General features: G+C 40.2%; 1 protein-coding gene across 5 annotated transcripts in view; it reads left to right on the top strand.

Annotated features, from left to right (window-relative positions):
• The first annotated feature begins 883 nt into the window (after positions 1–883).
• Positions 884–13,814, top strand: part of LOC139416574 (msx2-interacting protein-like) — a 35,565-nt gene continuing 22,634 nt past the window's right edge. For 3 of the 5 annotated variants that reach the window (XM_071165395.1, XM_071165396.1, XM_071165398.1), the window contains exons 1-3: positions 938–1,248; positions 3,922–4,242; positions 9,838–10,443. In XM_071165395.1, the coding sequence (XP_071021496.1) occupies positions 1,166–1,248; positions 3,922–4,242; positions 9,838–10,443 (1,010 nt within the window). In that variant the 5' untranslated portion in view covers positions 938–1,165. Of the gene's footprint in view, positions 1,249–3,921; positions 4,243–5,795; positions 6,127–9,837; positions 10,444–13,814 lie in introns of those variants that run through there. The other 2 variants (XM_071165397.1, XM_071165399.1) reach the window with 2 other exon arrangements.

Raw genomic sequence — 13,814 nt, forward strand, 5'->3', positions numbered from 1 at the left:
AGGTGCGCGTAACGATGGTGACAGGTGTGCGCCATAACGAGTAGACTGGTGACCTAGAGGCCGGAGAGGGAGCACACGTGACATCATCGAATAATGTAAGAGCGTTCATTGTCTGCCCCCTTTATTTATCTACGGTTCTGACTTGATGTACAGGGAGAATACAGTAAGAACGGTCCATGTTCTGAATTCTGTCGCTGTAGTTCTCTCATACCAAGGTAGTGGAATTCTACTCTACCAGTAACCATAATGTCCTTCAAGCCAAGGGGTTATTCTGTAGAAAACTATTTGCAGCAGGATGAAACAATTCCATGACACATTTGAACATTCATCTTCGTCATAATTAACTCTTTATTTTACATAATGCAATAATAATAAAGGCATGTACAACCGACAATACATAAGCCTACTTTAAAAAAATGAATTCAACCTTATTAAGCACGTCAAATTCTTGAAAATAATACATGTCTATAAGCTTATAAATTCCATATAAGCTTAGTACAACTGTCTAATAAAGGTTTTATTACTAAATGTGTTGTTTTTGTCATTTGCGTCTTTGTATAGTAACTGCAGTAACCTACAGTTTTATGTTTTCTTATCCAATGGATAATACACTATTCAATGTCACAATGTAAAACATGTTTCAATGGCCTGTTGTTGGACTGCTTTCCAGTTGCTGCCTGTGTGTGTGAAAGATTAATTTCATACCCTTCGTCTACCCAAACCAATGACCCAAACCCCAAACTCAAGCATTCGATACCCACGCATGCGCAAGACGAAAGGGATCTCAACTGAAAGCGGAAAAAAAGAGTTCACACACAGTGCCACGCGTGCGCTGTGTGCGCCTCATTACGAGCAAGGGTGCTGCATCTTTTTAGGTAGCTACAAGCATTATTTCGACAGCCAAAGGTCGCATGGTGTCAGGGACGCGCCTAGTCACGGGAATGGTAATAGACCGCATGCTCGTACACCCAGATCGCGCACAGTAAAGGAAATCAAACAGAGTGCAATAATTGAACCTAATGGTTACATTGGGTCAGAACAAACAGTTGATGATCTAAGCACGATACTTTGCTGCGCTCAATTTCGCAACGTATTTTACTTTGTATCGGAAAAGATAAGGACATCACAAACTCTTCTGTATGATCGGGGGACAGGAGCGCACAGTATGGTCCGTGAAACCAGACATTTATGGGTGGGAAATTTACCCGAAAATGTACGAGAGGAGAAAATCATTGAGCACTTCAAGCGGTGAGTAAACGATCTTATTCCGAATATTTGATTGAGTAGGTCACAACTGTCAGCATCTGTCTGCCGGATTCCCCTAAAATCAGAAGATGATCAATCCTGGAGCGAATTGCCCAGGCAGTGACAGTAGGTAGCCTGGCTAGGCAACTGCCAGCAAACCAGCAACACAAGCTCACAAAACTCGGATGAAGAGTAAGTCGATAGATATTGTAGTTAACTAACATGAACGTACAAATTGCAATCTTATGACCCACACCTGCATTTCGCGGTCTTGTAAGACATCTTTTCCACACCGTGGACTTGGAAATAGCCTAGCTAGCTAATTGCTTTAGCAAAACAGCTATAGCTAGCACCACTGAATACTCTTGCCACTGTAACAGCCTACCGGTTGTGGTGTGTTAAGACAGTGACTTGAATTGTGTTTACAATTTTATGGTTAGCCTAAAACTTGCCAGTTGCGGAGAGTGTCTCGTGCAATGGAATTCTAACTAAGCAAAAACAATTGAGGTAGTTTGCAGTTCCGCCAAGACTCACTGCAACATTGTAGCAAATATTGAGGTGGCTTGTGTGAAGTGATGCAGAGCTGACTCTTGCCAGCAGCATCACAATGTAACTGATATGGCGTCAATTAGCCTAATGTCATTAAATGTCAGTGGCTATACCAGTTGACTATCAAAATAAACTGAAATGTTCATTGAATGTTGCTATTAGTTGTTGTTCAGTTGATTAACATAACATTTGGTATAGATTACAGTGATATCCTACAATGTCACTAAGATTTCCTTCCTTTACATTGGTTGCATTCATAGGTTGTGTAAACAAACGACCATATGATTATAAACCCTAATGAAACTGCCAACATATAAGAAACACGGCTATATATGGCACGGATCATATTCTCGATTTTAGACTACATGTTGATATAGCAATTTTTTAATAAAAAAAAAAACTTTATATAAAAACGGTAGGCTATTGTTGAAAATAATTACTTTTCACTACTGAAATGTAAAGGGCAACATTTTTGCCACATTGTTCCATTACTATTACTTCACATTGTTATCAGTATGTCAAATCAGATTTGACGGCAAAGGCTATCGTTTTTGTGCATTAAACATTTCCCAACATCTGAATACATTTGGTTCTTGTTTCGACGCTGTGTGCGCTCTCTAGCTCCATACTGGCCGCCAAGGAAAAAACAGCCTGCCTATCTTTCGATATAGGCACGAGGAGTAGCCTAATTAAAAGATGTGACATCCATATTATTTCTTTACGTTAGCTGAAGTGCTGCATTCATGTAACATTATGGCTGTCTATCCTGTGTTGTAGGCTAAATGGCGTATGTATTTCTGCTACGATTTCAAGCGCATTGTTTGCTATGCAGTGTATGTAGACAATATTCATCAGATCGTTATGACTTCAAGAGTATCCTACAAAATACAGTCCGAAATGGCCAAAACGGACGTTTATTTAGGCATACTTTCCTTTAATGTAATCCTTAGCCTTTGATGGTATTGTCAGATGCATGGCTTATGATAGCCTAACTGTTTTTCAAATATTGCGGGGCATTTATGTCATGCTTATGATTTTAATGCATTGGTTACGTCATAAGAATTTAATATGCTTAGGCTATTACACGTATAATAAGACAAACGTTTTGGACAATTGATCACATACATATTGTTTTGACTTTTGAGTATGAAGCATTTTGTTGAGGGGAATGAGTGCCCGTGGAAAATACATTTCGGGGTAGTCTACTTACTCACTGCTCTTCAAGCAGTCTTTAGTTAAAGCTTTTGTAACAAGAAACAGCCAGCGTATGCAGGTGCATGACAGCTACATTTGTGATTGGAGTCCTTGAAGATGGGGGACGGCAGAATGAGGAAGCAGTGTATACGGTTTTCTAAAATGGCGTCGGAGGGTATTCAATGTGGGAACTGGCATGACAGAGAGACTACACTTATGGGCATTCTCAGGGTGTCTTTCGGAAAATAAGCAGAAACAGATTTATGCTCTAGTTTTCATTGAATAGGAAAAAAAAGTGTTGCATGGAGCTAAGCTCTCCAAGACTGGCAAATAACCAACCCCAAACACAATTTTTTTTCTCCAGTTGGTTTATAAACGCCATAGGCTACAATAAAAATACATTTTCAGGCAGTAAACCATTTTAATTATAGGCTACATTCAAGGTAACAATTGAAATCATCACTTTTTTCCTGTATTTCTCTTAATCAAGCGTTTTTGGAATGCCATATTGCATAAAACATATTGCACCCACAAGCAAGAGGAAACCAGGAAATGTCACGTGTAGTTATGCTGCATTGTGCAGACCTCATCAGAGTTCCATCTTTGAATAGCTAGAAGGAGGAACTTTTCTCATAACTAGAATACATCCTCTATTGAAAAATGTATGTATAGTGCTATCTGCTTAACCAACAATGCATTATGAAAAATAACGAATAATGTGTCACAAAGGGATGAGAGAGAGAGATCTTTCAGTTGTGCAACTGACTAGGTTTTCCCTTCCATTTCAATATTATAAAACACATATATGGTGAACAGTAGGCTCCTTTACCCATTGACTTGTTTCCATTTCCAATGAAATATGGCATACACCTTAAATCAATTAATTATTTGTTGCTGATCTCTTTTCCTTATAATTCCCCCTTTCCTCCATAGATATGGACGTGTGGAGAGTGTCAAGGTCCTTCCAAAGCGGGGGTCAGAAGGTGGAGTTGCAGCCTTTGTTGATTTTGTGGACATTAAAAGTGCCCAGAAGGCTCATAATTCTATCAACAAGATGGGGGATAGAGACTTGCGCACTGATTACAATGAGCCAGGCACAATCCCTAGTGCCGTGAGAGGGCTGGACAATAGCCTGTCCTTAGGCTCTCGTGGGCGGGATGTTTCAGGGTTCACAAGGGTGGCAGGGGACCTGGTGTATGTGCCCCCTGCATTGCTCCACAGCAGAGAGGGACGCTATGAACGCAGACTAGACGGGTAAGTGGACAAAGTTTCTCTGAACGCAGGGGGAACTTGGTTTCTTGTAACGCCTTACCTCCAAGCATATTCCACAATCTATTAATTTACTTGTTTGCGGGTTAAAGAGGAGAATGAGGGGGAAATAAAATAAGTTCATACGCAGGAATAAATCTGTAGGCATCCCTTCCAAAGTCCTCAGAGCGTCGCCATCGCTCATGGATTGATATGGTAGACACCAAGAAACTGTAAATGAGCATGTATGTACATCATGCACACAATTGTATTTCTATGTGTGTAGTAAATAGCGTATTTGCTGTTGAGGATTATCTTTGTAAACTTAAACATTCCTGTGAGGTGGATATCCCATTTGCAGAGAGTATGGGGCATATTGGATATCGTAAATCTCCCGGGATTAATGGATGCTGGAGAGAGTTTGTTCCAGCGGCCTTCCCTGGAATCACCCTGATCTGGAGTACCATGCCCTCCTTGGTGGATTAATGGGTCATTTTTGTATAACAATTCAACCAAGAATACATATTTGCATATTAAAGACGCATTCATTCGTTTTTGGATTAGTAGAAATTGGGTTCTCGATCATTCTGCACCCATTCCAGTGGTGTTTTCAAATGCATCACTTCCCTTGTGGTCCGGAGTCATGTGGATAACCTAAACCGGATATGTATTCCCGTTGGATTAACTGGCCAATCACAAAAGGATATTCTATCATTCAATAAAGTTGTGGGTTATCCGGTTTTGTGTGGGATTATGTTTTGTTTCAGGTTTTAAGAATTAAATGCTGGGAGACCTCTACTGTTGATCAACTTTGTAGAGAAATTACAGAAATGTTGAGCAAATTACAAACACTTTTTGAATTCTAACTTAATTTTGTTGGTGGTTCAAATTATTATTATTTATATTTTTGCTCTTGAAAGAGTGAGACTGTCCAATGGATGTAGGGGGAAGCATTAAACATAATTTATTAGAGGTTTGGACTATTTTTGGATCATACAAATCAATACAATTAAATGGAAATATGGGGCTACCTGTCTTCTGGCATTGGATTACCTGCCTCCTGAATGTGGAACTACATCTGTCCATCCTTGGATACAATTATTCCCAGAATCAGAACACACATCATCCTGTCAACTTCTTCCCAAAGAATAAACCTACTGCCTTTAAGGGAACTGTACATGTTCGGGAGAATCATTGGGTGAACTGGATTATTTCTGACAGGTAAACTGTGTTACGGTCAGATCATTTTTGCTTCAATGGATCTAGTTGGACTATTGCTCAATTTTGCACACAGAATGTGGCGGACTATTAAAGATGAAGATGAAAAACTTTTCCATAAAATCGTGTGCCATGATGTTCCAGACTCATTGCTCATGGGGTATCAATAGAGCACTGTTTACAGAAGCTGGACAATTGGATATAATTTCTTGATTTGACTGGACTCTGTAGCCTAATTTTCCATGATTTTATTTTTATCAGTTATGTTTTATGTAACCATTTTTGAAAGGATAGTTTAGTCCTATGACTATTTTCCACCACATCAAAATCTTGTTACAATTGGATTTGATTTTTGGATTATCTGATCAAAGCAAGTGAGGATTCCTGCCATACTGACGAGGATTACTGTTTTGAACATAAACCTACCTATACTGTGTGCTTTTCTCTGTGGATATATTTTTACATTGACTCTTTTTGGAATTGGCACTGCAAACATCTGCTTGGAATAATTTATTATCTTGGCTGCAAAGACTTGTTTGAACATAAACCTACCAGAATGTTTTTGATACATTTTTATGCCCACCCTATTGGTTTTTCCTTTTTTTGCTCACAAAGTTCTGTCTCCCTAGATTGTATTTGGAATTGTAGGTCGGGTTACCGCTGTCTCAAAAGGTTGGTATATCCTGCCCTGTGTATTTTAGCTGTTCTCTCTAACCCCTAGTTTGAACCCCTGTCTCTCCATATTTTTCACTAACAGAAGTAGCTGTTAAACATACGGTTTAACTGCTTGTTGTTATTTGCAGACTCTTTACTTTTTACCTACTGTCTCCCCTCACCTTGAACCTACCCTGCCCACTTCCCAGCTGCTAATCCCTGCTCTCCCTAGTCAATAGTACCACTTTGCTGAGGCATTTTTCACATTTAAAGTGAAAAATGTAGATACAGGCCAGATCATGGTAAACAGAGAAGGAATCATGCACCTCCTCTGAATGCTTGTTAAAACATGAACAATTACGTCAGATTTAATAGTTGTATCAGTTAATCAAAATCGGATTCTATTCAACCCAATTTGAATTGCTATTGTATATGACATTTTACTGTCAGATTTGCCACCACTAAAGGGTTTATGCCAATGTTTAGATGGCTAGTCTCTCATTTGGTCTTGCTACATGATCGTTAGTAGCCTAACCTTGGAAACTTGTGGTCAAGTCCTTTTTTCTTCTGAGCCCAAGAGCAGGATAAGTCCAGGAACAGATTTCTTAGAATTTATACTGGAAGCCAAATTATCCATTGGCTTCAGCAACCCTAATTGTCACAATTTACAATGTTGCATGTAAAATCAGAGAACTGCGATTATAATACTTTTTTGTTGATCTAGTAGGTAGCATGACATATTCACACTAACCTCACAGTTTTTATATGATACTGGCAGCCACAAAGTAGCTAAAAATATGTCAGTGCCAAAGAACCGTTATTCCTTATGGCTATGGGCAGTGCATGCACTTGACAGCAACACACCTACTACAGTAGCTAGCTAGCAATCCGTTCGCTGTATACAGTACCAGCATGTGATGGTAACAAACAATTATAGATAAAAATCCTGCCTTAATAGGTTTAATTATTTTACGATTCATGAATCATTCAAATTCTATGACTGTCAGGACAATGGAGACACTGGCATTGTACACACATTTGAGATTCAAATATTCAGAAAGTCCCAAAATAGGTTAACGCGGTTCTGTCCAGATTTGGACTAAACAGCATAGTTGCAAATATCTACATGGAGGAGTTCACAAAAGTTTGCGTCCAAACCATAGAGCAGGGATCATCAACTAGATTTTGCTGTGGGCCAATTTAATTGTTGAGTGGATGGTCAGGGGGCCGGAACATCATTTCAAATCATTTGTAGACTGCAAATTGACCGCAAGAAGCCCAAAAGATGTAATATGATATTTGACTAAAACATAATAATTTTAAATCTGTCTTGCATTTGTATATGATTACGAGTCTCTCTGTTATGCTTGGGAATAATTGGGAACACTTTTCCAACATTTAAATCGCTTGGGGCTGATTTCCTGGTGTTTTTAAAGTATTTTATGTCCAATATTAAATAAATACTAATATTTGCTCAGAAACTTAGGGTGGGGGCATATAGAGAATGATAGAGGCCTCTAATGACCATAAGGCCGTATTAGCATGGGCAGCGCCATTGAGGGCTTCCACCATTTTAATTTAGTCAACTGGGTGGGACTTACAAATTCATTGACTGATCCCTCATGGTAACCTTGTTGGAGTCATGTCTAAGCATGTCATCAGGAGGGATCAGCCAATCGTGAAGAAGAAAATATACTACTTCAAAATAAAGATTGCATGTGCAGCACCATTGAGGATATCACAGATGGTATAATGACACAGATACAAAGAGGAGTCCTCTATATAGCTCTATTGTCCAACATGTCATCATGCAGCCATGCAAATCTACATGAAAACATAAATATGAATGCATTTGCTAACAGAAAAAAGGCTAGTGGGCTCGATTGTTGAGTAATAGCTCATTGCAAATAAATGATAGGTATATTGGCCCTAAACCACAAACCCCAGAGGTGCCTTATTGCTATTATAAACTAGTTACCAACGTAATAAGAGCAGTAAAAATAAATATTTTGTCATACCCGTGGTGTACGGTCTGATATACCACGGCTGTCAGCCAATCAGCATTCAGGGCTCGAATCTCCCAGTTTATAATTTCAATTAGATTGAATATTAGTTATACTTTGGTTTCTTTGAGATTGATAGACTCAAGCAAAGCAGAAGTTACACCGCCAGCCCCTTTTATACTGCGTTTCAATAAGTCACAGATTAATCTCCTACGTATGAAAAAGTGAATTAATCATCTAAGTGTGTTTGCTACATTGTAAGCTGTTCCATTTTTAAGTAGGCATGAATTGGGCTTTTTTATTCCTCTGCCCTAATTCACAACATTTTTAAATATTTGTTGATAATTCACCACTTCGCCAACTCATGCATTTTTTTATGGACCCCGAATGCCTCCTTATTGAGGTGGTGGTGTACCTTCTATAAGAACTTAACTAATGAATAGAATTGTACAAATTTATCAGAGCAGAGGATATCAATCAATTTCAGTGTACCTAAAATATTTCGATTGGTGTTTTAGGCCATTCTGACATAGATGAAGGCTGTCACACCTTGACAAGCTACCAGTTAGGAGGTCTGGTGATTTTCTACTTTTAGATAGCAAGTTGCAGTATCTTGCAGGATAATCCTCAGAAACTTCTGCATTGTACTGATTACATAATTGATTATGAATGAGCGCGATATCTTTCTAGCTAGCAGCTACCCCTGTGAATTTAATTAAAAGATAACATAACAAATTGTGCAATAACATTATGATCTTAATTGCACAATACAGTGAAAACCATGTAATTGCGATATTTTAGGGTTATCATAATATCAAAATCTAATCCTGGACATCCCTAATGACAAGCTAACATGCGAGCTCAGTAGATTAGTATTGAACTATCAACTGCTTGTCTAGTGCCTGAAATGCTCCTCAGTTCCATTTAAGAATGGATTCCATACTTTGAAATAGCTTCTTGTCAATAATATTTGTTGTATTGTTATTAGGGTTGCAAAATATAAACTGGAGCTAGCCATCATCTTTGATCTGTCTGATCCTGCACTATTAATGTACGGCTGTCCAGAATAGGAAAAATATATTTTTTAATAACGTTAGGTTTTAGCACTGCATCCATTGAAGTCTCCAGACTTTTGTTTTTCCACATCCGGTTGTGCTCTCTATTGTGTGGGTCATGAGAATTATATAGAAACTAGTTTTCTTTTCATTCTGCTTTTCTGTCGAGCACATGTAATTCCATGTACAAAATATCTACTCCTTTTATCTAGTTTTCATGACATTTTCCAATTGCGAAGATTTGGATGTTTGTCAAATACTAGGGGGAAAAAAATCACAAACAAGTGAAAGATTAATCGTCATGCCTAGTTAGTAATTGTTAAATTTAATTTAGATAGAAATCAGAAAGTATCTGCATAAAAGTGACATTCTGCAAAATATAATGAGCAATATGAATTAATGAGACATTTTTACAAATATCTAATAAGTAAAGTATGATATCAATTGATATGTTTACTGTATATTTTAAGTCTCAAATAAACAAACACCATTTGAACACTCAACTTGACTGCTGTCTTAGTTATTTGACAGCCTGACACTTTTATTTACCACCTTGTAAAGCTCAACTAGTTGATTACTAATTAGTGTCAAAAAGCATAACGTTTCTCTCTCTCTCTCTCTCTCTCTCTCTCCCTCCATTTCCTCCTTCCATATCTCTCCCTGTCACTCAGGACTGCTGAAAGTCGGGATCGAGCATATGATAACAATGCCTACGGACATCACGAGCGTGCTGGCAGTAGCTTTGACCGGCAGCGTCACTACGATTCAGACTATTACAGAGATACCAGGGAGAGAATGCTTAACACTGGCTCTGGCACTACCAGTGGAGGTGTTGGGGCTGGCTCTGCAGGGGTCGGTGGAGGAGTTGTTGGTACTTGCGTCAGTGCCTGTGGAACAGGTGGTGGGGCTGGGACTGTGGCTGGAGGAAGTGGAGGATCTTCATCGGTTGGTGTGGGATATTATCGTTCACATAGCCGGAGCCCGAGCCACTTTGATACACCAGAGCCTCAATATGATACTCGTGCCAGAGAACCCTTTATACTGGGCAGCATAGATCACAGGGATCTGTACCAAGAAGAGCAGGGACGACATGGAGATCGATCTTACCATGACAGTCGCAGCCTGTCTCCACACTCTTCACATTCACGTAACCTCTCTCCACAAAGGTTCGCGAGTCCAGCATCCTGGCCTCCCCGCTCCCACAGTGGCACCGGCTCTCGCAGCCGTTCCTCCAGTTCCAACTCTGTCAGCAGCACCAGCAGCAGCACCAGTGGCAGGTAGGTAGAGCAAGTTCTCATCAGTTTCACTGTCATGCATTCTGTCCCCTGTAGTTTATCATATGGTGTCTCTCAGTAGCGGCTCATCCATTAGAGGAGGCGCTCCACTTGTGATTGGTCAAAAAAGTAAAAATATATACAGTACCAGTCAAAAGTTTGGACACACCTACTCATTCAAGGGTTTTTCTTTATTTTTACCATTTTCTACAGTGTAGAATAATAGTGAAGAAATCAAAACTATGAAATAACACATTGAATCAAGTAGTAAACAACAAAGTGTTAAACAAATGAAAATATATTTTATATTTGAGATTCTTCAAAGTAGCCACCCTTTGCCTTGATGACAGCTTTGCACGCTCTTTTTTAAAATATTTTATTTAACCTTTATTTAACCAGGTAGGCTAGTTGAGAACAAGTTCTCATTTACAACTGCGACCTGGCCAAGATAAAGCAAAGCAGTGCAACACAAACAACAACACAGAGTTACACATGGAATAAACAAACATACAGTCAAAAGAAGTATGTACAGTGTGTGCAAATGAGGTAAGATAAGGGAGGTAAGGCAATAAATAGGCCATAGTGGCGAAATAATTACAAATGACCAATTTAACACTGGAGTGATAGGTGTGCAGAAGATAGGTGTGCAGAAGATGAATGTGCAAGTAGAGATACTGGGGTGCAAAGGAGCAACAACAACAAAAATAACACTATGGGGATGAGGTAGTTGGATGGGCTATTTACAGATGGGCTATGTACAGGTGCAGTGATCTGTGAGCTGGTCTGACAGCTGGTGCTTAAAGTTAGTGAAGGAGATATGAGTCTCCAGCTTCAGCCATTTTTTTTTTTTGCAATTCGTTCCAGTCATTTGCAGCAGAGAACTGAAAGGAAAGGCGGCCAAACGAGGAATTGGCTTTGAGGGTGACCAGTGAAATATACCTGCTGGAGCATGTACAACGGGTGGGTGCTGCTATGGTGACCAGTAAGCTGAGATAAGGCGGGGCTTTACCTAGCAAATACTTATAGATGACCTAGAGCCAGTGGGTTTGGCGACAAATATGAAGCGAGGGCCAGCTAACGAGAGCATACAGGTCGCAGTGGTGGGTAGTATATGGGGCTTTGGTGACAAAACGGATGGCACTGTGATAGACTGCATCCAATTTGCTGAGTAGAGTGTTGGAGGCTATTTTACAAATGACATCGCCGAAGTCAAGGATCGGTAGGATAGTCAGTTTTATGAGGGTATGTTTGGCAGCATGAGTGAAGGATGCTTTGTTGCGAAATAGGAAGCCGATTCTAGATGTAATTTTGGATTGGAGATGCTTAATGTGAGTCTGGAAGGAGAGTTTACAGTCTAACCAGACACCTAGGTAGTTGTAATTGTCCACATATTCTAAGTCAGAACATTCCAGAGTAGTGATGCTGGACGGGCGGGCAGGTGTGGGCAGCGATCGGTTAAAGAGCATGCATTTTACTTGCATTTAAGAACAGTTGGGGGCCATGGAAGGAGAGTTGTATGGCATTGAAGCTCGTCTGGAGGTTAGTTAACAGTGTCCAAAGACGGGCCAGAAGTATACAGAATGGTGTCGTCTGCGTAGAGGTGGATCAGATAATCACCAGCAGCAAGAGCAACATCATTGATGTATACAGAGAAAAGAGTCAGCCCAAGATTTGAACCCTGTGGCACCCCCATAGAGGCTGCCAGAGGTCCGGGCAACAGGCCCTCCGATTTGACACACTGAACTCTGTCTGAGAAGTAGTTGGTGAACCAGGTGAGGCAGTCATTTGAGAAACCAAGGCTGTTGAGTCTGCCGATAAGAATGTGGTGATTGACAGAGTCAAAGCCTTGGCCAGGTCAACGAATACGGCTGCACAGTATTGCCTTTTATCGATGGCGGTTATGATATCATTTAGGACCTTGAGCGTGGCTGAGGTGCACCCATGACCAGCTCAGAAACCAGATTGCATAGCAGAGAAGGTACGGTGGGATTTGATATAGTCTGTGATCTGTTTGTTAATTTGGCTTTCAAAGCCCTTAGAAAGGCAGGGTAGGATAGATATAGGTCTGTAACCGGGTTAGGAGTAGCCAAGTGGAAAGCATGGCCAGCTGTAGAAAAATGCGTTGATTTATCGGTGGTGAGAGTTTCCTAGCCTCAGTGCAGTGGGCAGGTGGTGCACTTATTCTCCATGGACTTTGCAGTGTCCCAGAACTTTTTGGAGTTTGTGCCACAGGAAGCAAATTTATTTTTGAAAAAGCTATCCGTTGCTTTCCTAACTGCCTGTGTATATTGGTTCCTAACTTCCCTGAAAAGTTGCATATCGCGGGCGCTATTCGATGCTAATGCAGTATGCCACAGGATGTTTTTCAATGATCCCAAACACACCGCCCGGCAATGAAGGAGTAGGCTTCGTAAGAAGCATTTCAAGGTCCTGGAGTGGCCTAGCCAGTCTCCAGATCTCAACCCCATAGAAAATCTTTGGAGGGAGTTGAAAGTCCATGTTGCCCAGCAACAGCCCCAAAACATCACTGCTCTAGAGGAGATCTGCATGGAGGAATGGGCCAAAATACCAGCAACAGTGTGTGAAAACCTTGTGAAAACTTACAGAAAACGTTTGACCTCTGTCATTGCCAACAAAGGGTATATAACAAAGTATTGAGAAACTTTTGTTATTGACCAAATACTTATTTTCCACCATAATTTGCAAATAAATTCATAAAAAATCCTACACTGTGATTTTCTGGATTTTTTTTCTCATTTTGTCTGTCATAGTTAAAGTGTACCTATGATGAAAATTACAGGCCTCATCTTTTTAAGTGGGAGAACTTGCACAATTGATGGCTGACTAAATACTTTTTTGCCCCACTGTATATCTGTTCCTGGTTCTACATTTTTTGAATGGGGCATGCTTATTTAAGATGGTGAGGAAAGCACTTTTAAAGATTAACCAGGCATCCTCTACTGACAGAATGAGGTCAATATCCTTCCAGGATACCAGGGCCAGGTCGATTAGAAAGGCCTGCAGACCCATTACGGACCAGGCAATGAGGCAGTGATCGCTGAGATCCTGGTTAAAGACAGCAGAGGTGTATTTGGAGGTCAGGATGATATCTATGAGGGTGCCCGTGTTTACAGATTTGGGGTTGTACCTGGTTGATTATTGATAATTTGTGTGAGATTTAGTTTAGATTGTAGGATGGGCGGGGTGTTAAGCATGTCCCAGTTTAGGTCACCTAACAGTACGAGCTCTGAAGATAGATGGTGGGCAATCAATTGACATATGGTGTCCAGGGCACAGCTGGGGCAGAAGGTGGTCTATAACAAGCGGTAACGGTGAGAGACTTGTTTCTGGAAAGGTGGATTTTTAGAAGTAGA

Source organism: Oncorhynchus clarkii, chromosome 9 (genome assembly GCF_045791955.1).
Source record: "Oncorhynchus clarkii lewisi isolate Uvic-CL-2024 chromosome 9, UVic_Ocla_1.0, whole genome shotgun sequence".
Classification (NCBI taxonomy): domain Eukaryota; kingdom Metazoa; phylum Chordata; class Actinopteri; order Salmoniformes; family Salmonidae; genus Oncorhynchus; species Oncorhynchus clarkii.